Here is a 25,785-nt window from a genome sequence, read left to right on the forward strand (position 1 = left end):
GACTTAGGAGAGAGCTGCTGCCCTCAGCCCCCCTTAGAGTTTGCCTGGAATTGGGGCTCCTGGGGGAAGCGGGCAGGGCTGGGGCCCAAAGCCTGGATGAGTATGGGGCCCTCTCACTGGACTCTGGTGGCCACTCCAGGCACCTCATCCCTTCCTCACTGTCAGCAGTTGGCCACTTCACGGGGACAGATATGAGGGTCTCCCTGACTCGAGACTGGCAGGCCCCATGTGCTCAGTATTTCTTGATTGAGTGAACACAACCACCCCCTATATCTAGACACCAAGTCTTCCCACCACCCCAAAAGGGTTTCTCAGGCCCCCTCACAGCCAGTACTGCCCCAAAGCACAACTTTGCTTCTGTCCCACCCAGGTAGTTTCTGCCTCCTTGAACCTGGGTGTAAGTGAATCACCCAAGTGCAGTGTAGGGGGGGTGACAATATAAAATTATTTTTTATAGTTTTATATATTTTTGGCAAAAATCATAGGGCTTATTTTTATTCATGTAACATATGTACTTAAAATTAATATAGTACACCTACAGGTGTACTACAGATAAGGACAGCCACATGGGTGTGGCGATGTGATTAAGATGGTGTGCTGTTAAGTTCTTCTCAGTCTTGTGGACGTTCTCTCTGCATTTTGTGTGCAGTGCTGAGTGAAGGGGAGTGAGGACCTCCCACCCTGCCTGTATATTTGATTCCTCTTGGTTCTGTCATTGTCTACCTAATGTTTTTCAGCCACTGCCTAAGGGAAATCCTGGGAATTTGGAAAAGGAGGAGGGAGCACCCCAGAATTAGGGGGCAGGGGACATCGGTTGGGCAGGACCAGAAAGCATAAGGTCAGAAAAGTTTGCAGAGAGGACCCAGGATGGCAGTTGGTGGTGGGGGATCAGTTAGGCGGGGCACATTCTTAAAGTGAGGTCACTCAGAATGTCCACTGTGAGGTGCCAGGGGCAAAGGCAGGTGATTGGTCGAGAGAGGGCATAAAGCATCAGGTGTTGCTAAGGCAGCTTTCAGACAGGAGAAGGCTTGGAGTGAGACATCTTGTCCCCTCCAGCTGCTCCTGAGAGTCCGCTTGCCTGCTGTTTGTTTTCCTGACCTGCTGACCTCCCGACCTCCTGACCCGACTGAACCCTTCTTCTCCCCTCAAGAGCTTGATTGGCCCTCATCCTTTCTGTGACCCCCCTTCTTCTCCTTCCAAGTGCCCAACCCCTCTTCCTGTCACACTCCCTCCCTCCATCCCCCACCCCTCCCCTCCCCTCCCCAACCCTCCCCTCCCCTCCCCTCCCCCACTCCTGCCTGGGGACCTCAGGGCCCTGAGAGGACCAGGACATGGAGGTGATGGAGATGGTCTGGTCCCACGTGCTGGGGTGTACTGGATATGAAATTACAAATGTGAGTAAACATCGGGCATCAGGTGTCCTCCTTTTTCCTGGGCTCTTTCACACTGTGGTTAAATAGCTGCTTTCTCATGGGGTCCTTGATGGGAACACATTGTTGGTGAAGCCCGAGACTCTCAGGACAGGTTTCTTGACCAGCCGAGAGCGGCCCTGGCCACCGGCGTCCTCAAGATCTGAGTCCTATCAGGACCTCTTGGACCAAACAGCAGGTTGACAGGATGAAACCTGAAATAGTTACTTTATTGCATCAAAGAAGGAAATGTGAACATCCTAAAAGCCATTGAGTTGTATGTCTAAAATGGGGGAATGGGTGAATTATATCTCAGTAAAGCAGTTTTTTAAAAAGCGAGAAACTCTTATTTACTAAAAGTCATAGTGAGACTGGCTCCCGGAAAGCTTGTCAGGATCCTGCTTCAAGTTGTGCGTGTTCCGGTCCCGTCCCCGTGTGGTGCGCTCTCCTGTGCGTGCACCTTTCCTGGTGGTGACGTCTGGCAGTCCTGGGAGCAGTGGGGTCTCAGCACTGGGTTGGTGCTGGTCTGTTAATCAGGGAAATGTCATCTGTGCTCTGTGCTTTCTGGTTTGTTAATTTACAGCAACTGTTTTTTCTTTGAAGTGGATTCTTTTCAGAAATTTTAATGTAACAAAAATATTCAATAGCCCTATAAATTTTAAAATATTTTTATTGAAGTATAGTCAGTTTACCATGTTGTCCATTTCTCGTGTACAACAGAATGCTTCAGTCATATAGGAAAATACATATATTCATTTTCATATTCTTTTTTTTTACCATAAATTACTACAAGATGTTAAATAGAGTTCCCTGTGCTGTACAGTGTAAACTAGTTGTTGTCTACCTATATAGATTAGTATCCATGAATCTCAAACTTCCAATTTTTCCCTTCCCACTCCCTTCCCCTCTGGTGACCATAAGTTTGTTTTCTATGCTGTAAGTCTGTTTCTGTTTTGTAAATAAGTTTGTGTTTTTTTTTTTTTGATTCCACATGTAAGTGATATCATATGATATTTTTCTTTTCCTTTCTGACTACTGCACTTAGAATGACATTCTCCAGGTCCATCCATTCCCTGTTGCTGCAAATGGCATCATTTAATCATTTTTATGGCTGAGTAGTAGTCCATTGTATAAAATATACCACAGCTTCTTTTTTTTACATTTTTTATTGAGTTATAGTCATTTTACAATAGTGTGTCAAATTCTAGTGTAGAGCACAGTTTTTCAGTTATATATGAACATACATATATTCACTGTCAGAATTTTTTTTCTCTGTGAACTACCACAAGATCTTGTATATATTTCCCTGTGCTATACAGTATAATCTTGTTTATCTATTCTGCATATGCCTGTCAGTATCTACAAATTTCAAACTCCCAATCTGTCCCTTCCCACCCCTCAGCCACTTGGCAACTGCAGGTTTGTATTCTGTGTCTGTGAGTCTGTTTCTGTTTTGTATTTATGGTCTTTTTTTTTTTTTGGATTCCACATATGAGCAATCTCATATGGTATTTTTCTTTCTCTTTTTGGCTTACTTCACTTAGAGTGACATTCTCTAGGGACATCCATGTTCCTGCAAATGGCATATTGTTTTTTTATGGCCAAATAGTATTGCATTGTATAAATATACCACCTCCTCTTTATCCAGTCATCTGTTGATGGACATTTAGGCAGTTTCCATGTCTTGGCTATTGTAAATAGTGCAGGTATGAACATTGGGGTGCAGGTGTCTTTTTGAAATAGGGTTCCTTCTGGACATATGCCCAGGAGTGGGATTATTAGGTCATATGGTAAGTCTATTCCTAGTCTTTTGAGGAATCTCCAAACTGTTTTGCACAGTGGCTGCACCAACCTGCATTCCCTCCAGCGGTGTAGGAGAGTTCCCTTTTCTCCACAGCCTCTCCAACATTTGTCTTTTGTGGACTTTTGAATGGTGGCCATTCTGACTTGTGTGAGGTGATACCTCATTGTAGTTTTGATTTGCATTTCTCTGATAATCAGTGATAATGAGCATTTTTTCATGTGCCTGTTAGCCATTTGTATGTCTTCACTGGACAATTGCTTGTTTAGGTCTTCTGCCCATTTTTGGATTGAGTTTTTTTTTTTCTTATTTAGTTGTATGATTTGTTTATATATTCTGGCAATTAAGCCCTTGTCAGTTTCATGTTTTGCAAAAATTTTCTCCCGTTCTGTAGGTTGTCTTTTTGTTTTGCTTATGGTTTCCATTGCTATGCAAAAGCTTCCAAGTTTAATTAGGTCCCATTTCTTTATTTTTGCTTTTATTTTTATTGGACTTCTAGCAAATTCTTAGTTATCCCTTTCCTTTTCATCTTGGAGGCTGCCCCCAGGGACTGTGTCCAGCTAGGTCGATGGGGGAGCCCCGAGAGCCGAGAGCCGAGCTGATGTGAAAATCAGTGGCTGCAAACTGCTGTGATGTTTACAATGAGGAAATGCTCAGGAGGGATGTGACCAGGAGGTGGACGAGTTGTCTTTTTAGTGACGTGTCCTTGTAAAGAATGTTGATTTCCCCAAAGCAGAAAGTGTCCTTCATGTCCTTAGAATTGTCCAAATATAAAGAAAATTCAGATACATGCTGTGAAATTTTTATTGTGTCAGGAAAAATCACCTCCACACCCTAAAAGAGAAAGACTGAGAACACCTCATGGATTTAAGTGGGTTTGTTCTGATAGGCTTCCACCAGATTCTTACGGACCTGGAAAAACTGAGTGTCAGGAACAATCCTTGCACTGAAGCAGAATCAATGCCACATGAACACTCCACCCAAAGAAGAGTCTGTTCTGTGTCTTTGAGCCTACTAAGGAGGGCGTTTCTAGGTCATCTTTGTTGGGATTTTTTTCCCTCAAAGGGAATGAGGCTGAGTTCTCACAGATTAGTCAGCCTTCTTTCCCTACCACATCTTTGAGCATTTGGATAAACTAACTTGTCCTTCTCCACCGTTGCTCATGGCCGCTGACAGAACCTGAGTCCATCGGCCCTGATGGATAGACTCTAGGTAGGAGGCAGCTGCTGACGTCAGCGCTCAGACAGTGCCGTGTGTAACAAGCATGCCCACGGCAGAGGGGGTTTTACCAGTTAGCGACTAGATGGTGTTTGTTTTTGTGCCTTTGATCTGCGTGTCTCTCCTTTGTGCTGAGACCCACTGCTCTCTCAGACGGCAGCTATGCAAAGACAGTGCATGTTTTCCACCAGCACACATTTTACTGACCCCAACTGTGAGAGCTGACAATGACAGTGTTACTGATTTCAGAGGCTGCTTTCTAGAGAGGTTTTATTTGCACAAGATTGAAATTTGGTGTCTAGATAAAGTACAAATTACATTGTGCATTTATTCCCTCCTATAATACTTATGAATCTAGTTTTTACAAAACTGTGTTTGGCTTTTGTTTTGGTGACTGTACATTCCAGAAATACAAATTAATTTTCTTGGTGCTGTTAATGGACATAGGTGCAGTACTGTGAAATATGCATGTAAATTATTTGTACTGATTATTTTGAGTTCTCTTTTCGTGTAACTTCATTTTTTGAGTAATCTTGTATAATATGATTAAAACTGTGTTATACAAATCCTTATTTATTTCAGAAGTCTTACATTACATGCTCTGGTTCAGAACCAAAGTGAATATTGAAGAATACCTCCATGGTTTTTAGATAGTTGGGCTGAAATATATCATTAATTTTTGTTGGAATAGTAATTTTGACATTATTCTAAGAGCTGGTCTGCTTACTCACTCATGTCCAGTCTATAAATGTAGAAATACATCTCTGTACATCTCTCTGTATTTTAACATATCTTCATTGCTCTTTCCCCATACATGTTGGGTGTATTTTTGGAGACATTTCATAGGGGTTTGTCCAGGTACTTCATGAACATACAATAGAAGATGGAGGCGTCCCATGCCCTGTAGGTTTGTGTTTGCTTATTTTCAATTTCAAGTTGGCTTCTACATTCATAAGTTAAATTTTGCTAACTATTTTAAAAATATTTGCAATGTGCCTGTCAGCAAAGTCAAATCTCTAATATTTTGGGTATCAGGTATTTGACGCATGTGTGCAGCAGTGAAACTATTACCAAATGAAGGCAGTAAACAAGCCCACACTCCCAAGACCTCCTTTGAACTCAAGTGTCCCTTCTCGCCTCTCTGTGGAGCTATTTGAGGATGTGGTTGAGGGTTTCTAAAGATGATTCTCTGTGACATATACACTGTGAATGTCTTTGAGGTTCCTCATTATATCCAATATCTTTTCAGATCCTTCACACTTTCGTTCTCCTTTTCCACCCTGGGTCTGATGTTTATGAACTTCTGTGGAAGCTTATTCTTCTTGCTGCCTCCTGGGGAGTTTCTAGTTTCCTCTTATTCGTCTGGAGGACCGTCTTTGCTGTGAGTATTACTAAAGTACCTGACACTGTCTTTTTAATCACACCTAATAGGAATTTTTATAGTCACTGGACATTTTATTTTCCTGCCTGGGCCAGAATCCAGGAGTCTTTTCTTTGTTTCCTTTTAGATTACTAACTTGAACACAAATTAGTTTTGAAATGGAAATTTGTTGCAAAATCTTTATAGTAAGAACTCATTGAGCAAGACAACAGTATATTCTCAATGAGATAATGGCAATTTATAAACTCTTCTCTTCAATAACAAAACAGGAAGGTTAAGTATTTGGTGAGCCCATCTATCTCTCCACCTGCCCCTGCCTGTGTGTTGGGTGACGGGACAGGGAAGCTCAGTGTTCCCGAGCAAGTTTGAAGTTAAGGGAACATCTGTGGTTTTCTGTTTGCCCTCCGTGGATGCATTCTTCTATTGCCACATTATTGCCACTGGAGCTTCGACACTGCGATGATATTCCAATATCTTGGCAAGGTTAGGGGCTGGCCTTAGTCTCTGATCATCACTTAAAGTTTTGAATGAAGAAATAATGTGTTAAGGGTCAGGGAAATGTGTCTTTACATGGTATTAAAGTGGAGTCCTGCCTGGGTTTTACTGAACTATTACTCAGATGATGACTTGTCTCTGAGTCAAGAAGCACGTTCGCTTCTTGAAAATGGTCGCTGTCTGTCCTGCTGCTACGTGTGCTTTTACTACAGCCATTGCTCACTTTCGTTCTCGTCTGATGTCTCATTTGATGTCCATTTGTTTTTAGTGGTCTTGACAAATCTTACGACATATGTTACAATTGCTTATCAATTCAACAGTCAACTCTATAAGATTTCAGAAAACCTTTCATTGAATGAAAGGGGTGCATTTTAATCTTAGTATAAAGATTTTGCCTTTATTTTTCTTTTAGTTTTCTCCTCTCTGTCTCTCTCTCTCTCTTTTGAAGGTTACACAACAATCCAGGTTCTGGACTTAAGTGTGGATGTTTGGTCTGACCAAAAAAAAAAAAATTAGATAAATGATGCATTACAACAACACATCATGAAAATAATATAGTTCAGTGTTGTTAAATATGAATATGCATTATGAAAATTGAATACAGTGATGTTTATTTAATAGAATGTAAGCAGATCTTTTGTTCTAAAATAAATTACTTACCAGTGTACTATCAGAAATGGTGAGTGAAAGATCATGCCTTAAGTAGGAAATTCTGATTTTTCCTGATTTTTAATCATATTAATTGTTATGCTGAACCAAAGTGATAATTGTGATTTCAATGGATTACTGTTTTGATAGTTTATTAGAAATTATAGATTTACTAATTACATGTTTTGACTTCAAATTTAATGTTTCTTCCTCCCCTAGGTAAAGCCTCCAGTGTGTCAAGGTAAGATATTAGGGTTTAGTTTCCTTTGTAATATTTTCTCAATACCAGGATTCAATGTGGATTTTAATTCAACTAAGAGTAAACACAATGACTTCTGATGTCTAACTGACGTCTCAACTCTTGAAAATTTTACTCCTGCAATGGTGTCTAAATGACATCATAGAGGAAGTTGGCATCTATTGAGCCAAGAGGCCAGGAGAGTCACAGGAGTAGGGAGACTAGGATGAGTTTAATTTTGCGTAGCAACCTTTAAGAAGCAGGTGATGAGAAGAGTGTAATGTTCAGAGTGAGTCCATAACATGAGCTGGCTCTTGGTGAAAAGTAAAGATGCTGAAACACTACTTGAGCCTGTCAGGACTCTCCAGGCTGAGGGAGGGATGCAGATGTAGCCAGGCAGTGTGTGTCACAGCAGAGAGGAAATCATAGGCTGTGACTCAGAAGTGAAGGGAGCCATTCATGGCAGTGGGGACTTAATGGAAGTGATTCAGCCTGAGGATGATGCTTTCTGTGCAGGCTTCACACTCTGCTGACTGAGTGGGGCTGTGCGTGGTGGGCAGTGTGGCTGCCCGGAGCTCAGTAGGCCCTCAAGGGCTGCTGTTGGTGACTGATGATGCAGAAGGGCTGGTGCTGAGAAGAGGGATCTCAGCATCAGAACGTCCCCACTGGGCAGAGAGAAGATGCGTGTGCACTGTGTGGTCAGATGAGGGACTTAGATGCCTGAGAGAGGAGTCTGGTTCTGAGGGCTGCGTTCTAGAACTTCACATGTGGAGTCGCCTGTGACTGGCTGTTTTACGTGTGCTGCTTTCCTGAAGCAGTGATGGTAACATTCTCATCCTGGCGATGGAAAAGCTTGTCATTTAGGGCCTGTGTGTTATCCAGGTCCTCCAGTGACTAGGTGGGGAAGCCCACATGGTACCAAAGTGTTTAATTCCAGCGACCTTGTCCTTCAGGGCCCCCAGCATGGTTTTCATGAAAGATGATCTGCCAGGCAGCAGGAAGACACTGGAGACCTGTGCAGGCCCAGTCAGGCAATGTTTTGAACTTGCCTTCTGTGGTGCTGCAGATAGGGCCTGGCTGTGGGGTGAACCTGCGTGGGATAAGGGTTCTATTTTTTTTTCTTTTTTTTTTAAGCAGGGGCATGTTTACTTACCTTAGTAATTGGAGAAGAGAATGTTAAGGGGACAGGATGCTTGGTTTTTCTTTTTCATCTCTGGTGATGTCAGAAGTATTTGAATGATTGAATTTTCTAAGAATGGTGCTTATAGCTGGGAGAGAATTTAGGGGAAGACTTTTTATTGTGTTTCTGCATCTTTGAAAAAAACTAAACTAGGAATCTCAATGATCTAACATTTAGAATACCACTAAGATTTGCTTCCTTTAGGCACAGTAGTAAAGCTAAAAAGTTAATTATACTCATAGTGCCAGCCAGACATGTCTCTACTGCTAATAAATCATAATAATTCTATTCTACTGGGTTTTCTTGCCAATATGAGAAATTACTTCATCTCCTTTTAGTTAATTTAAAGCAGATGACTGAGCAGATCAAGAATTTGGAGAACGAAAACAGAGAACTTGCAGAAAATATATCTGCTTGGGTGCAGAAGGTATCCTTGTCTTTTTGCTATTTGTGTGTGTGTGTGTGTGTGTGTGAGATTTCACCTTCAGTTCCTCCCCCCTCTGGTAGTTCAGTTATTTGGCTCTCTTTTTCTTTCATCCTACTGTCCTGTTCCATGTGTTCCATAAGAGGTCTAGGTTCAAAGCAAGTGTCCTAGATAAAAAAAAAAAAACCTCAAAAAAAAAAAAACCCAAACAAATTTCTTCTGTAGAGCACAGGGAACTCTACTTGATATCTTGTAATCTATAATGAAAAAGAATGTGAAGACAAACATAGGTGTATATATGTATGTGACTGAAACATGCTGTACACCAGAAAATTGACACATTGTAACTGACTGTATCTCAGTAAAAAAATAAAGCAAGTGTCATAGATGTAAAGCACCACTTTCTGTATTAGTGGAAGGGGTCACACATAAGATAGGTTCAGCTAGCAGTGTAATTAGTATTTGTAATTCGGTTTCCTTCATCGTATTGTTGCATAGACCAACAACGCAAATAAATGCTTAGAGGAGACCATCAGGCAAAAGATGTTCTCTGAGAAATCATTGAAGTTTAAGGTACGAACCTCTTCTCTTGTTAGATTACATTCTGAAAACAGAAATAAAAGTAATGAGTAATTGTTACTAATTCAATGTTTCATTGAAGGAGAACTTGAAAACCATTGAGAGGGTGGATGAACGTTTGAATGACATCATTCAGATTGCTCAAGCTAAGCTGCAGGCAGTAAGGGATGCCAAGAGTCCACACTTGGTAAGAGTTGCCACGTTGACCATAGCCGGGCTTCTGAGGCTTATTGTGCCCTGGGCGAGCTGCGCGCTCCTGCTCCTCCTGCTTTTGGCCACAGCAGAGTGTGAGAGCCCAGGAGCGGAACCTCCCTGTGAACAATGACCCAGAATTTCATGGACTAAAACCTCTGTGACTTTTTCTATTTCAGAGACTAGGAAATATGTCTTATTTTCACAGCCTAGAGGGTTTTCTCACCACTCACACTGCCCTCCAAGATACACAGAAGATGCCAGGAAATACCTGAGAGGTGAAGGAACTTACTAGACTAGGTGCACAGCTCCTTGCCCTGTTGATGTTAAACAGAGAATTTTCCATGTGAATTTGGGTAAACTTTGTTTATATTTCACCAGGGACATTCATTTGTGAGCTCTTTGACATGGGCAGTTTCCCACCCTTGCTTCCCCTTGTTGTCCAGTTGTGCCCTCCATTGTCCAGTGAGGAGGAAGCCTGTGGAGGCGAGGAAATATCTGTGCCTGGAGGTTTCTTTTTTCCACATTTCTTTGTGGGCTTGACATTTGTCCTGGGCTCAACCTGGATCAGATGCCATCACAGGAAACTTAGAGGTAGTTGTGGATACTGGCTGAGAAGGGACAGGATTCCAAAAGGGTTGAAGAGAAGCAACTGCCCATCAGAACAAACCAAGACTTTCTGGAAGAGATTGGCAGGCTGGCAATGGAAGAGGACCAGCTGAAGAAGGAAATGCAAAATGCAAAGGGTCAGAACGAGCTGCTAGGACGCCCGGTGCTAGAACTTGAAAGAAGAGGCCCTGTCTGCTGTAAACTGTCAAATGGAGCACTGTCTTCAACCCCAAACCGAAATTCAGGGAAAGTCCCAGATGCTTTCAAGCATGTGTAAGGGAACGTATAACACTTGATTTCCTTTCTTTATAAAATTTGTATGTTCAGAATCATTTCACTGCCTTAATATCTTCTGGAAAGAATGCTCACCAAAGTCTTTGGACATGTACCAGGGCTAATATATTTATTTTCTAAGGTTTGTTTTGCAGCTAACAAAATACTTTGTTTCTGGGAAAAAAAATTACACTTTTTAAGCATATCAGCCTGAGTTTTCATTGAAATCTTAGTGCATACTTTATTTCTGTCCTGTGTGGAGATACTGGAAAAAGGAACATCTCCAGAGAACTTGAAAGGTGCTGTTTCAATGAACACTTCAGGAATTTGAGGTAAATGCCTCAGTTGCAGCAGGATTTCCACAGTACACATTAGCTTTCATAAGGAACAACAATCTCATGTCTTATAAGATTAAATGTTGATATCTACTCAAATTATTTTTCTTGGGAATTTAGTCATCAATGAGAATGTTTTAAGTTGAAATTGCTCTTAATAAATCTCATGTCTGTGAAGCCACAGTGAAATCTGAAGAAATGCATATGCAGTAGGACGTTCAGCTCAGCAGCAAGAAGAGAGTAAGGAATGTTACTCACCCCCAGAGATGCTTACCTCAGAGAACCGAGCATCACTGTGTCAGTGTTTAATTGTGCTGTAATGCACGTAAAGCAGATGGCCTGTCTTAGCTGATTCCAAGCGTACGATTCCTCTCGTGTTAGGTATGTTCACATTGCTGTGGATCAGTACTTCTTGAATGTCTTCTCACGTCTATCTTACAGCCAGGTGTTTCGAAGACCAGATCTGAGGGTTCGATGCAGCGAGCTGTGAAGACTGGGGACTGCAGCCTGGAAGGTATGTTGCTTGTCGGGAAGAAAACCTTACATACAGGCTTCCTGGGAGATGTTGAGGCTTCAGTTCTAGACCCCTAGAATAAAATAAACATAATAGAGTCAAATAATTTTTTTTTTGGTTTTCCAGTGCAAATAACAGTTAAGTTTACACTATACTGTAGTCTATTATGTGAGCAATACCACTGTGTCTGAAAACCCCAATGTTCATAACTTAATGAAAATACTCTTTATTACTAAAAACTGCTATCCATCATTAGAGCCTTTAGTGAGGTGCAATCTTCTTGTTGGTGGATGGTCTTTTTTTTTATTGAGTTACAGTCATTTTGGTGGATGGTCTTGAATTAATGTTGTTGGCTGCTGACTGGTCATTGTGGCAGTTGCTGAAGATCGGTGTGGCTTTTGCAATTTCTTAACATAAGACCACAATGAAGTTTGTGACAGGATTCTCTCTTCCTTTCAGGACCAAGTCCTCTGTCGCAGGCAATTTGACACATTTTACATACAGTAGAACTTTCCAAATTGGAGTCAGTCCTCTCAAACCCTGCGGTAATTTATCAGCTAAGTTCATATGCTCTTCTAAGTCCTTTGTTATTTCAGCCTTCTTCACAGCATCTTCACCAGTAGATTCCATCTCAAGAAACCAATTTCTTTGCTTGTACATAAGAAGCAGCTCCTCATTCATGCACATTTATCATGAGGTTGCAGCCATTCGGTCATATCTTCAGGCTCCACTTGTAACTCTAGTTCTCCTGCTATTTTCAGCACATCTGCAGCTCCTTCCTGCACTGAAGTCTTGAGCCCCTCAAAGTCACACATCAGGACTGGAATCAATTCCTTCCAAACCCCAGTTCATGTTGATATTTTGACTTCTTCCCATGAATCACAAATGTTGTTAATGGCCTGTAAAATGGTGAATCCTTTCCAGAAAATTTTCCATTCATTTGCCCAGACCCATCAGTGTTATCATTGTCTATGGCAGCTAAAGCCTTCCAAAATGTATTTCTTAAATAATAAGACTTGAAAGTCATAATTACTCCTGATCCATGGGCTGCAGAATAGATGTCGTGTTAAGCATGGAAATAGCATTCATCTCATGCATCTCCATCAGAGCTCCTGGATGACTTGTGCATTGTCCGTGAGCAGTAATATTTTGAAAGAAATTTTCTTTGTGTTTTTTGTTTTCTGAGCAGTAGGTTTCAACAATAGACTAAAATATTGATGTTGTAAATGTGCTGTCATTCAGGCTTTGTTCTATATATAGAGCACAGAGTAGATTTCACTTGATACTCATGGGACATAGGATTTTCATAATGTTAAATGAATATTGGCTTTGTTAGCCGCTAACGGGAAAATCAGCCTATCCATTGAAGAAACCTTGATGCCAGGCGCTGACTCCTCTCCAGCTGTGACAATGCTGGGTGGCCTCCCCTTGCAGTTCTCTGCATTGAAAACCTGTTGTTTAGTGCAGCCACCTTCATTAGCTGTCTTAGCTTCATCTCCTGGAGCACTTGCAGCAGCCTCTGGGTCAGCTCTTCCTGCCTTACCTTGCATAAGTATGCAGTGGGGATGGAATCTTGCCTTAAACTTCATGGGCCAACCCCTGCTGGCTTCACACTTTTCTTCTGAAGCCTCTTCACCTCTCTCAGGATTTATAGAATTGCTGAGAATTAGGGACTTCCGCTGAATTAGGCCTTGCCTTAAAGGAATGTCATTCCTGTTTTAATTAAAATGATAAAGAACGAAATATTTTAGGAACTATCAAAATGTGACACAGAGATAAGAAATGAGCAAATGCTGCCAGAAAAAAATGTCACCAATGGAATTGCTGTACTCAGGGTTGTTACAAATCTTCAATTGTTTAAAAATATGCATTACCAGGGAGGGCAATAAAATGAAACATGCCTGTAATAGCAATGAATTTGCACTGGGAAGGTAAAAAGTGGATTCCTGCCTTCAGAATTCTCTCCTTTCTCCACTCCCCAGCACAGCCAAGCTCTTGAGTGCACATGTGCACACACAAAGCCAGTTGTTTTATGTTTATAGTGGGTAAAAAGAAAATGCAAGACCAGCATGCTGCATCGGGATCTCTGCAAGAACATGAGGAAGATCGTTTCCAAGAACAGGTGAAGAAAGTACGTGTCCTTGATGAAATCAGTAGACAGAGAACTATGGACACCGAAGGGTAAGACGTTCCCGTGTTAATTATGACAATGTGTGAATGAATGTGTGGAGTTATGTGGATATTGTAATATATTTCAGAATACTTACCACCGTATTCCTTTACCATATTCAATCAGTACAGATGTGCATTTATTTCTTGACCTTGATTTCTGTAATCTGCTGCTTATGTTCATTCTAACTGGTTACCAGAGTCTTGTTTGTATTTAGTTTGAGATTTTAGCGGGTTCTTGGACCAGATTTAGTCACTTCATTATCTGGATCCCCCTAGGTCCATTTTTATTGTCCTTAGGTTTCAGCCACATCAAAGTGTCATGACCTACCATGTGTCTATCATTTTTAATAAACTCTAGACATTTGGTAGAAAATAGAGAAAATTTGAGGCCTCGTGTGAGGTTAACTTGCTGCAGAGAAGGTGGGCGTTACAGCTGGCAGGTGGTCAGGGTGCCAGCAGCGCTGCATCCTGTTAACCCAGTTAGCAGCTGAGATCAGTCAGTGCAGCCAGCCCTCGTGAGGCCCGTGTGTCTCCTGTCCACCTTTGTTTCTGGCATGTAGCTCTCGTGGATCCCAGCTAAGGCCTGCGGGTCTTTCTAGGGATCACCTTCGCTGACAGACAGTGAGCTCCAGCTGCCTGACTGTGGTGCCCGTGCGTAGGGGGCACCGGCTGCCAGGCTGCCCTGCATCTCAGTGGTTTCCTCTGCAGTTACCGGGTGATCCCCGGGGAAGGTGGGCCCAGTCCTGGGCTTTATTCTTCTCCGTCTTGGCCTCATGTCCCTTCCTGGCTTGTTAGCAATTTGGTACATTCAATCATGGATTTTTTAATTTGTCCAGAGTTTCCTGTCATTCTCAGGGAGAGGTCATGGACGTCACACCCATTAACCTGCTTTCAAAAACAAACATTTCCTTATATTTCCTAAAGGATCAGGTTTTGCTCCAGGTTTTGACTGAAATCTGGGCTCTCTGGGAGAAATCAAACAAGTCATGAATGCTTGCTTTACCCTAATGTGTTTGGTTGTGATGACTTGGTCAGACCCTGATTCCCACGTTGAAACACAGTGAGCTCGCGCTGCCCCAGGCACAGGATCCTGAGCCTAGGGGGGGTGCAGAGCACACCTCACGTGGGCTTTTCCTGTGTGTTTACTTTATGCACAAATGAGTAGGGGTGGGGACGCTGAAGGGAAGCCCAGATACCAAGCACTTGCCAGAGGACTGAGTGTAGTTTTTTCATGTTTATTAGTGGGGGTACTTTAATTCTTTCCTGTGTATTTATCAGCCTGAACATTTATGGGGAAGGGCGAAAGGAACATGGAATTCTTCCCTTCCAGTTTCTGGGAGGGAAACTGGCAGAATTTCAGAGTTTCTTTCCCCTCTCAGGAAGGTGGACATGAACGGATGTGAGCTGGTGGGAAAGCAGCGGCTTCTGGCAGCAGAGAAGGCAAAATTGGCTGAAGAGGAGGCAAGAGAGTACAAGTGAGTTCAGCTCCTCCGCACCTGCGGCTCTGAAAACACCTGTTGGATTTTTTGAAAACTTTTCTAAAATGTTTAGACACAATATTATAAACCGACCCAAACAAAAGACATTTGTATACATGGCTTTACACAGGAGGAAAAGTGTTAAGTTTTACACATGTTAAGTTAAATGTTTAACTTTAAAAAATATTAACTTACTAAGAATTTCCTGGTCCCCAGTGCTGGCCAGACTGAGAGGAGAGACGGTTCACAGAGATGTTTCTGAAGGTGCTATAAACCGTTCTCACCCTGAGGACAGCAGTTTAGTGTAGTGTCAGTCGGACCAATAAACATGCCTGTGCTGCTGGAGAGACCCAGGTGTAAGAAGTAGGGTCAGGATGTAAGGAAAGGAAGAATCAAGCTTTGTGATGAAAGATGCTCAGCACAGGACACGTGAGGGAAATGCCGAGAATGGGAGGAGGAATTGTGTCAGCGCAGAACCCGGCAGGCATTCAGTAACGGTGACGGAAGGAGTGGCTGCAGCGATAGCTTTGTACCTGCTGTGCTTCTGCAGCCGTGTGCAGTGTGTCTTGAGCGGTGAGATGATGTGTGTGAGTGTGCAGTGCAGATAACGTGGACTGGGGCAGGTTACTTAACAGCATACCCAGCATTGTGTCTTCTCTGATGGAACAATTTGTAACTCATAGGATAAGGCTTGAAGAATGTCACGTTCAAATGCGGGAAGCAGAGATCACTTGGAGACACCAGGTAACCTGCCTTCCTCCTGACACACCGAGTCCTGAGAACCTGATGCAGACGGTTACTGTGGCCTTGAGAACCCCTCGCCATGGGGTGTTTCTTGATGTGTTGACTTTTTCAGGTCGCTCTTGCCGAGAAGAAGGGCCAAGACAGCTCGGTAAGAATTTGTTTCCTTCCTTCCCTTTGTGCACAGTCGGCCACAACTGAACGTGGATGTGTTTTTCTCCCACAGCTCAGGGCTCAGGAGTTGGAGAGGGACAACTCTGACCTGCGAAGGGACAATTCTGACCTTCGAAGGGACAATTCTGACCAGCGAAGGGAAGTTGCCCACCTGAAACAGAGGTACAGAATTTTGACACATTTTTACGGGTGTTTTGAGATTTTTAAGGACTGGTTGTTTTGTGCCTAGTAGAAGAATTGGTGGTGTAATTCGTATTGAAGCCATTCTTTTTGTTTAAGATTGGATGCAATCTGCAGACGGAGGCAGGCAGAGGAATACATGAGGCAGGAGCCCACCCCAGGAGGACCGTACAGGCTGCACCCTCCCCTGAGAGGTAAGGAGCGCACTGTGAAGTGCGGCAGCTCCATTTCTGCAGCAGGAGCCGCCCAGTGGGCTGCTTTTCCCCGGGGGTAGTTGTCAGATTTCCTGGACACCACACCACACACTCACTGCGGGGAACAGGTTCACAGCTGGGTGACAAGATGCTGTTTTCTTCACGGGCCACCAGCCAGCAGGGCTCTGTCCCCTGTGAGCGGTGGAGCTCACGCCCCTCCAGGGACTGCGGGCCGCGCCCCAGGCTCTTGCTTGGCTGGCGTGGCTGGCATGGCTGGTTTCTGTGCACTAGAAGACGTGAGCGTCAGCCCCCTCTTCCTGCCTGGACATGGTGTTGAAGGCTGAATTTCCTTCTCATTTCAGGAAAATAACATGGATGACGTTTTAGAATGAAGGCAGTATGTCATAACGAGAAAAACATTTTTCTTTATTTGCCTTGGTGGATAAATATTCTATTCAAGATCTGCTTTAAGGCAGCAGGCATTTCTTCACTAATTTTGTAGGTCCCTTCATTCTTATAAAAAAGCTTGCACAGTGACCTAAATAGCCAGTTAGTGAGTGACATGACTGCATAGCCTCCCTCTCCCAGAGGTAACATGTAACTCTAAAGTCTCCCACCAGCTTCTCCATGTAATTCACCATTTTTTTGCCAATGATTACAAAATGAGTCATTGAGGCCACTTCTTTCATAAATGTTTACATGACATCTTGTCACTTATACAAGACATGTCTTGTCAGGCAGAAGGCTTTTAACAGTTTACCAACAGGCTGAGGAGGAAGAGGTGGAGCTCACAGTCAGGGGTTGTTGGATACTCTTCCTATGAAAGACTCTTCTTACTTTAATGTATAACCTGTGTACAGACTGATTTGCCCTGAAGTGTGCTGTGAGTCCCTTGTGTCAGTGCTGGTTCACGGGGATCTGAGCCCTGAGCCCCCGTCCAGGGTGATTAGCTATGAAAACACCAGAATCAAGGCTTTGTGGTGTCCTCGTCACGGGCAAGGGTCCAGTCTCCCCTTGTCCTCGGGGTCACCTGAGGCGTGAGGGAGACCTGTGGCCTCTGTGAAGAGTCTGCGGCGTGGGCGACAGTGAGAGCTCCTAGAGGAGGACATGGAGGGCTCGGCTCCTGCTTCCCCCGCATGGCCTCTGTCAGAGAGAATCCGTCTTAAGCACTCCTCTCCCTTTACAGATTCAGGGCCTTGTGGTGCCCCTGTTAGGAATGGCACCGCCTTCCCGGCTCAGGAGGCAGAGGAAGCCCAGGTAAGTAATTTTTTCCATTTGTGTTCCAGTAATCATTTTGTATTGAATTTATCTATGGAACTACCATTTTCCATTAGAAAAATAATTTCCAGCCATTGCCTATGGATTCGATATTCTGGGACAAGGATGCCCTGTGATCACAGTGACGTGTGACAACAGTGTTTTGTCCCCAAGGCCTCCTGTGCAGCCTGGGCCGCAGGCAGACCCCAGGGCTGATGGAGTGCATGGCGCCTGGCAGCCGTCTGGGCACCCAGTGGAGGGGAGGGTGCCCGGTGCCGACAGCTGCTGCCGCGTTGGGTTTCGGCTCTTGTCGGCGTTGGCGCTTTTGTCTGTCATCCAACCCAGCTCTCCCTTCTGTCCTGCAGGCCACCCCGTGGGCCGGAGGGCCCCAACCTTTCCCAGGACCAGCCTGCGTGGCCTGCCCCGCGTGCGGCCCGTCGTCGCCCAGCTGGGCACCTGCACCTGTTCCCCCTTGGTGCCCCGTGCCGCCTCGCCCCCCACCGCCAGCTGCTCCGCTCGGTAAGAGGAATGCATAGTCCTCTGTTTCTTCCTTGAGTCACTGCAGAAGAAGGGCAGGTCGCTCTCCGGGGCTTCCCCGTGCACGGGCGGCCCTGACTGGGCTCACGGCCGCGTCCCTCTGGTCCCTTAGCAGACGCACTTGATGGGCCGCGTCTTCCCCGTCCTGCCCTGGGGAGGGAGGTGTCTCTTGTAGAGGGAAAGAGGGTCCTCTGACGGAGGGCAGACGTGTCGGTTCTGCACACGGGCCTTCAACAGAGACCACGTCCCGGGCTCCCTGGAGGAGAAGCCCGCCCCTGTCACTGTCTGCAGCGAGTGGAGCCCTGACCTTCCACAGCCGATGATCGGTTATGGAAGAAACACCCGAACCCGTGGCCTGTGGTCTCTTCAGTCAAGGGTCCTGAGACCTGTCTCCCACTCGGTCTGATGTGAGACTTAAGTGTGATACGGGGAAGAAAGCCTCAAAGGTCTTCCGCGCTTCAGCAAAGTAACATGTTTTGTAAGGTAGTGAACGGTGAAAGAGTTTTTTTGTATTTTACTTTATCTATGCCGAGAAGCTAGTTTACTCGGGGAAGGATATAGGTTAGTGGTAGATAGAATGCTTGCTTAGCATGCCGAATTCCGTGTGCTCATTCCCGGTACCTCCACTTAAAGAAGGAAGAAAAGAAAAAACAAAAACAGGAACGAACTTCAAATGTTAGAAGTACATAGTGCGCAAACCCGACTTCGATATCCATTCTTCTTACGTGTTTTCCTCTTACTGCTTGGTTTCAAATCTATCCCAACCGTGACTTAAGCTTTTGTTTTGTTTTGTTTTGTTTTGTTTTGTTTTGTTTTGTTTTTTTTCAGAAAAATGCTCTAACTCTTTGAAATTCTTTTCTGCCACTTTTGTTTTGACATATCCACGGACGGAGATAGACGCACCTGGTGGTTGTAATTTGCATTTGTGAATATTCTCATTAATGTACCTGTAACTACATTTTACAGGTGGTATGTCAGTGCGCCACTTTGCAGAAGAGGAAGGAGGGGAGTCTTCCTCTGAGGAGGTACTGTCTCTTGTTGTTAATGTCCTTGTGTGACTGTGTAAGTATCAGGGGATTCTGAAACCTAAACCGGGGTGTGAGTGTGCATTTTCACGTTTGCATCTGCTGATGAGAATTTTTGACTTACATTTTTAACTTACAATTTAGGATGTGATTCTGTGCTTAATGCCGTAGGACTGGATAGTGCACTTGTGTTAATTTTCCAGACTCACCTAGTGAAACCAGTGTCTGTATGTGAATTCTTTCTTTCAGGGTCTTTCCGTTACAGTTTATCAGAGGATATTGAAAAGAAATTCATCCCTGGGAAAGTTAGGTGTATCTTGGAGTTGGTTCTTGTTTTAGCCGTCCTCACTTGAAATTAATTCAGTGGTGGTTCATTTTGAAGGCAGCATGTTTTGTCTTCCCATTCCACCGCCAGTAACAGTGTTCTAGATTCCTTAATGCCTTACGCTGTTTCCCACCTGCTCCTTTTACTCAGGCTGCCCTTCCCCGGAGCCCCTCCACATCCCCCCTCTGCACTGGATCTCTCTTTTTTTAAAACAGTGCTGTCTTCCCAGCATTCCCTTAGCTATCCACGTGCAGCGGACTCTCCTGTCCTTTGTGGCGTTACTGTACCCGTTCACCTCAGTCGTAGAGCTGTTGAAACTTTTCTGTGCTGACTTGTTTTCATGGATCCTGTGCCTCTGGCAGAACAGAGAGGAGAATCTGCCTTTTATTTGTACCACCAGCTTCTCCCAGGATAGGGCTTATGTTCTGATAGCTATGGTAAATAACTGTTGTCTACCTGACCGACCGACCGACCGACCGACCAAGCGTATGAACATGATGGTTTCTGAAGTTTGGTTCTTGTTTTATCTTGTTTTGTGTTCCTAGGAAGGGGCGACTGAGCCCAAACTTAACAAACCGGAAGACGCTACTGGGACTGTAGAAACGGCTCCATGGGAGCTAACAGATCATAACACGCTGACCTCTTCTGCTGGAGCACACGGAGCTTATTATACACCGGGTAAGTTAGTGAACGTGGATGGCATTCCTTGTTCCTCTGTGCCTAGAAACTAGTGTGCTCTGGGGGCGGGGAGGGTATATGTAGCTCAGCAGTAGACAGAATGCAGGCTTAGCATGCAGGAGTTCCTGGGGTCAGCATCCAGTTCCTCCAAGAAACGAGTGTGATACGGGGAAGGCAGGCAGGCAGGCAGGCAGGCAGGCAGGCAGGCGCAAAGGTTTTGTTTCGCTTCAGCAGTGTCTTCACAGGAAAGCCTAATCCTCCATCCTTTTCTGTGGTTTTTTTCCAATGCAGAACCTCGTGCTGCTCTGGTGTCCCCTGTTAGCTCCCGCCCACCTGAGGCCACCATGGAGTCCCAGATAAATTGAGATGTGTTGTTTGGTGGAAGTCTTTCTCGGATATGTATTCTTTTTGTTTTCGCAGCATCCTCTTTGGCCTCGTCTGCAGGCTGTGTGTTGTGTTTCGGATCTGGCATGTCGTTTTGTTTTCAAAGTCAAACTCTTGTGCAGGGTACATTGGCTTTCCTCTCAGCCAGTCACCTTGAGTGTTGCTTGCAGAAGCCATCAGCGAGGGACTGCATGAGTGCTGAGGACCTCAAGCTTTGATTGTGTGTTTCTTAGAATAGCATAAGAATTGTGGGCCCTTGCTCCATACTGACTCCTCCTGGCTCGGCTGACTCCTTTTTACCTCCTTCACTTGGGATTGCTTCTGGGTCACTGAGACCGGTTCCTGTTGTCATTGTTTGAATGGTTTCCTGGCTCAGGCTGGGGATTCTCCTTTGTAGAAAGCCCATTCAATTCCTTGTAACTGAAAACTGAGCAAAACCACTCCTCCAGCCTTACACCGTGTGGTTTGTGCAACTTTGAGTCTTCCTGGGTGTGGTAAATATCACAGCCCATCACTGTCTCTTCTGGGGAGGTAAAGGTGCCTTCCCCGCTGCCTCCAGTTGTATTCTTGGGCAGAAAAGCCTGACTCTCAGAGATGGTGCATTTGTAGTAGGGAATAGAGGCTGGAAGGGAAAGAGCCTGCAGTGAAAATGCCTACTTCCCTGCAGGACCAATTTGCACCACAGTCCTGGCATCATGTCCTCCATCCCGCACTGGGTCGGTTCTGCCCTGGAAGCTGTCAGAGTTGCTTCTCTGTCTCATAACACACCATTGGATTTTCCACATGAGCTAAAATTCCGTTGGTGTTATTTGCAGGATAGAGACTTCACCCTTCCCTTTCCCATAGGACAAACATAGTGTGCTTTTCCTAGCAAACTTAAAATCCAGATATCCCTGAGAATAAGGATGATTGTAGCAGAGCCTGACTCCCTTCTGAGGACAGCCTTGTCCCCTCAGAAGCACTTTTCCAGCTCCCCCACAGGACTCCGGGATGCCCAGCTCCTCAGAGCTCATTGCGCCCAGGGGCAGCTCCTGCGGGGCGGAGGAGGGCCCTTTGTGTGCAGGGAGTAGAAAGGGTCTGGCAGGGTCCTGCAGACAGTGCAAGTACTCAGGTGCGGCTCTGATTCTATGTGTGGAAAACCAGGCCTTCACTTCCTTTCTTTCTCTGTGTTTCTGGTTCATGCAGACCATGCTTCTGTGGAGCTGGGGAAGTTATCAGGGTGGGTTGTCCTGCACAGAGAGGCTTCCTGTTTGGGAGGTCCTACTTTATCAATTTGCTGGAACCTCTGTACATCGTCTCAGTCGTAGGACTCTCACCTACCTCCACTTACAGACACCGGCGGTATCGTGTGGCAACAGTGTTCTATCCCCAAGGTCGAGTGTCTGGCCCTGTGCTGCTGTCTGGGCACCCGGTGGAGGGGAGGGTGCCCGGTGCTGACAGCTGCTGCATTGGGTTTCAGGTTCTGTAGGTGTTTTTCCTTTTGTCTGTCATCCAACACAGCTCTCTCTTCTGTCTGCAGGTCACAGTGAATTCCAGACGTCCCGGTGCTTGTCCAGGACCACCTGGTGTACCTTGCCCCCTGGGACACCCATCACCGATTGCTATTCATCACCGCCACCCCCACCTCCCTTGTGGCCTCTGTGGTCTCAGTCACCGGCACAAGTTACTTAGCTCGGTAAGATGAGAGCATGTGCTTCTGCTCCCTTGTCGAGTCTTTGCAGAAGGGGAGATGGCACTCCAGGGCCTTGCGATGCCTGAGGAAATCTGACTTGGGACATTGTGACATCTGTCTAGCTTCCCAGCACACACATCTGATGGACTGTGTCATTTCCCTGTCCTGACCTGGGAAACAGGTGTCTCTTGTATAGAACAAAAGAGACTTTTGACAGAATATCAAATGAATTTGAAGTCCCAGTTTGGCAGATGTGCCTCTTGCATGGACCATGTGATGTGCTCTGTGAGGGGTGAAGCACACCCCTAACTTCAGGGGCTCATGGGGTTGCCTCGAGGGGTGAGGGAGGGAGCGAGTGAGGGAGAGAGACATTCACAACAGACAGCTTGTCACCATAGCAGATGTGCCCATGCAGGGCCTCAGAGTGCAGAAGAGGGACACATGAGCCACCCAGGAGTGAATAGGAGGGTGTGGAGGGGAAGAAAGAAATTGAGGGGCTGCCCAGTGGGCGTTTGTTGGGTTCACTCAGATGGAGCTGGAACGTCACTCCCGTCAGGGCGGGCAGTTCAGGCGGGCCGTGTGAATGCAGCGTGAGGTCCACTCAGAGCCACGTGTGTGTGCAGGGGACTCAGTGCAGCCATGCACATATTCCCTTCAGAACCCAGTGCCTCCAGAAAACACTCGGTTCACAACCTCATATGAAGTTCATTGTTCTCTTGGGTTTCTGAAAGTTCTGGGTCTGGATGAAATCTCTGGATATCAGAGAAACTGAAATTTAGCTTGTTTTTTTCAGGATATTTTGTGTGGCTGAAGTTTTCTTTTGCCCCAGTTATTTGAAAAGTGCAGGCAGGATTTAGATCAGCTGAACAGGTGCCTTGCCCTTCAGCATGAGGCAGGTTCTTTGGGGGAAGTCAGGGGTGATCAGGAGACACCCCCTGTAGGACCCCTGTCCTCACACCCCTGCTCCCCCCTGTCACCATGCCCACTGTCAGCTTGGCATCTGTACGTTTATGTCACAAGATCCAATTCCTGATTCTTTGAGTTCTTGCAGTTCATCCCCTAACACCAAGACTCAGTGGGGCCCCCACAGACAACTCAGCGTTGTCTGTGAGCCAGGGGTAATGCTGGTCCCTGACGTCATTGTGAGGAGGGTCGGGTCAAGCACACACATTGTTTTGCAAAATGACTGGGACATATTTCTCACTCAGCATTCTCATAGTTTAAAAGAAAGTGTCTGCACACAGTATCATCAAAAGAGACCTCAGGAAGTCCATTAAATTTAAACTGAAGATGTAAGAGCTCAGGCCCAGAGCTTACCATTCTTTGCTTTAAAGATAAGGTGAAAGATCCCTTTCTTCTATTAAATCTTAGGTCCTACTAGTTAAAGAAGGAAATATAACAATGAGAATGTGCACATTTTGAGATCTGTGTCTGAGATGTGAAAGTAATTATTTTCATTCTGTATAGACACGGACATGCACACACAGACTACAGTGTCCGTCAGAGGCCATACGTACATTAGAGAAGACAAAATCGGGAAAAAATAAGGTCCTATTAAAATAACTCTTTTTGCCTTACAGCACAGTCTATTTGACACCTGAAGAGGCCTCTCAACTGTGGCAATGACGTGTTAAGAGATGTCAGAGGTGCATTAAGGCCCAAATGTTTTCCTACTCCATCCTGCTGCCCCCTCTGGTCTCTCCTGTTGTCACCCCTAATGAATCTGTCACCGTTCTCTCTGTGTCAGTGTCTGCTTCCTGGAGGATCAGTGGTCACACCCTCTTGAGGGCACGCAGTGATTCACGGGCACACAACTCACAAACCAGCAGGAACTAAGATGACAGGGCAGATGAAAAGTTACCCCTTCAGGGCAGCAGTGACCACAGGGGCCCCAGGGCTCCTCCTGGTTGTTGGGTACAGCCTGTGTCTAGATCTAGTGATGGCTGTGCTGCTTCAGTCTGTAAACACTCACTGGGCATGTGGGGCCTGTCTGTCACAGGGGTGTCTGGTCGTGAGACCAGAATGAAGTGGCCGTGTCTCATGGTGAGGAAAGGATGAGGTGCAGGGGGGGGCCATGGGCGTCCAGCAAGAGGCCCTGCACTGACCAGGCCCGTGCCCCCGCCCCGCGTCAGCTGCCTGGCAGCCCCGGCTCCAGGCAGACCCTGAGGGGGGCTGAGGGCGACAGTGCTCTCAGTGAGCCCCGTGAGTGCCATTCATCCTCCCACAGCCTCCTGAATCTGAGGTGGGCGGGGCGCCACCACTGCCAGGGAGAAGGTGTTGGGTATAGAAAGAGTCCACTCCACTCTGTGCCAGCTGTCCCTGGAGCCCACGGGGCCCTCCTTCCAGGTGGGGGAGGCATCCAGCCCTGCAGCAGCTCTGGGGTCCAGGCTGGGCCACAAACAGGTCAAGGTGAGACTGTTGCACTGCACGGGAGGTGGGGGGAACAGCGATGCAGCAGTAAATGCCAGCAGGAGCAGCTCCGTAACCAGGCTCCTCCACTGTGAGCAGGGCTGGGGCTGGAACTTCACTGTGAGGGTGGGAGGGCTGGGAGAGATGTGGCCCTGTGGCCCTGTGGCCCTGGACAGGGCTAGACCTGAGCTCAGGGCCTGAGGGTCTGGGGGGAGAGGCAGAGAAAGACACACGCAGGGAGAGACAGCGTGTGAGTGAGAGAAGGGTGGGGGTCAAGTCCTAGAGAGGGACAGGAGGTGACAAGAGAGGGACACCGGGTAGTGGGAAGCAGAGACAAGAGGAGGCAGGAAGGAAAGAGGGAGCCAGCCCAGGGTGCGTGGTGGGGGACGATGGGCCAGGGTGACTGGGAAGGGGAGTTGTCCCATCCTTCACCAAGCCGTGTAGCTGCCACTGTCAGGGCCGCAGGGACCAGCAGCCTGCCCAGCTAGACAGGCACCATCGGCCCTCAGGATGGGGCTAAGAGCCGCGCCCAGGGCCCTCCGGCCACTTCCCAGGTAAGGAAGACCAGGAGGGCTCTCCCCAGCACCACAGCAGCACCATCTCTAGCTTCACAGAGACCCTGTGAGCAGGCGCCGTCCCATCCCCTGTTCCACAGAAGGGAAACTGAGGCTCGGCCAGCCAGCCAACTTGGCCCTGTCTGCAGGGTTATTCACTTTCCCGATGCTTCTTTCCAGGCAGGCCTATGCCCCTGTCCTAAGAAGGGGGCCTGTGACAAGCCCGAAGCCCTGGGTCCCACCCGACTGCCCTCCTGTGCTGGGTGACCTGGGCAGGTCTCTTCCCCTCCTTGATCCTCGACTGTATGACCAGCGGCCCTTCTCCCCATCTTCCTGGGTAGTGGGACCTCAGCAGGGCCATCGCTCCAGGACTCCCAGGCCCCTGGGTGGGTGTGGGATGAGTTCTGGCTCTCGGGGGAATTCCTTTCTGGGCGGGGCGATGGCTCACGTGCGCTCACCACTTTTTATGGGGTCACATCCTGCTATTTCCGTCTGGAATGGGACTTACCTACCATGGAGCCTGAAACTTGGTTTTCCACATTTTTCTAAATTGGCCCTTGTGCAGAAAAGCGACTCCCCTGGCTGGGGTGACAAACTCAGTCCTGGTGAGTAGGCCCTTCCTACTCCCCTCACCTCGCTGCTGCTGGTCACCCCCAAACTCCAGAGCCGTGCTCACCCCCTTGGATTCCCTGCTTCCCCCTCCCCATGC

At 46.3% G+C, this 25,785-nt stretch overlaps 1 protein-coding gene across 1 annotated transcript; it reads left to right on the forward strand.

The window, feature by feature from the left end:
* Nucleotides 1–1,306: 1,306 nt before the first annotated feature.
* Nucleotides 1,307–23,848, forward strand: LOC116277775 (uncharacterized). The gene is made up of 19 exons (XM_072974571.1): nt 1,307–1,394; nt 5,678–5,809; nt 7,172–7,193; nt 8,709–8,797; nt 9,293–9,367; nt 9,456–9,560; nt 11,224–11,296; nt 13,339–13,477; nt 14,848–14,943; nt 15,630–15,690; nt 15,803–15,838; nt 15,914–16,023; nt 16,141–16,235; nt 17,422–17,492; nt 17,858–18,011; nt 18,996–19,054; nt 19,925–20,057; nt 21,961–22,116; nt 23,694–23,848. The coding sequence occupies exons 1-18, from the start codon at nt 1,332–1,334 to the stop codon at nt 22,110–22,112; spliced, it is 1,665 nt and encodes a 554-aa protein (XP_072830672.1). The 5' UTR covers nt 1,307–1,331; the 3' UTR covers nt 22,113–22,116; nt 23,694–23,848.
* The last annotated feature ends 1,937 nt before the right edge of the window (nt 23,849–25,785 follow it).

Source organism: Vicugna pacos, chromosome 2, assembly GCF_048564905.1.
Source record: "Vicugna pacos chromosome 2, VicPac4, whole genome shotgun sequence".
Lineage (NCBI taxonomy): Eukaryota > Metazoa > Chordata > Mammalia > Artiodactyla > Camelidae > Vicugna > Vicugna pacos.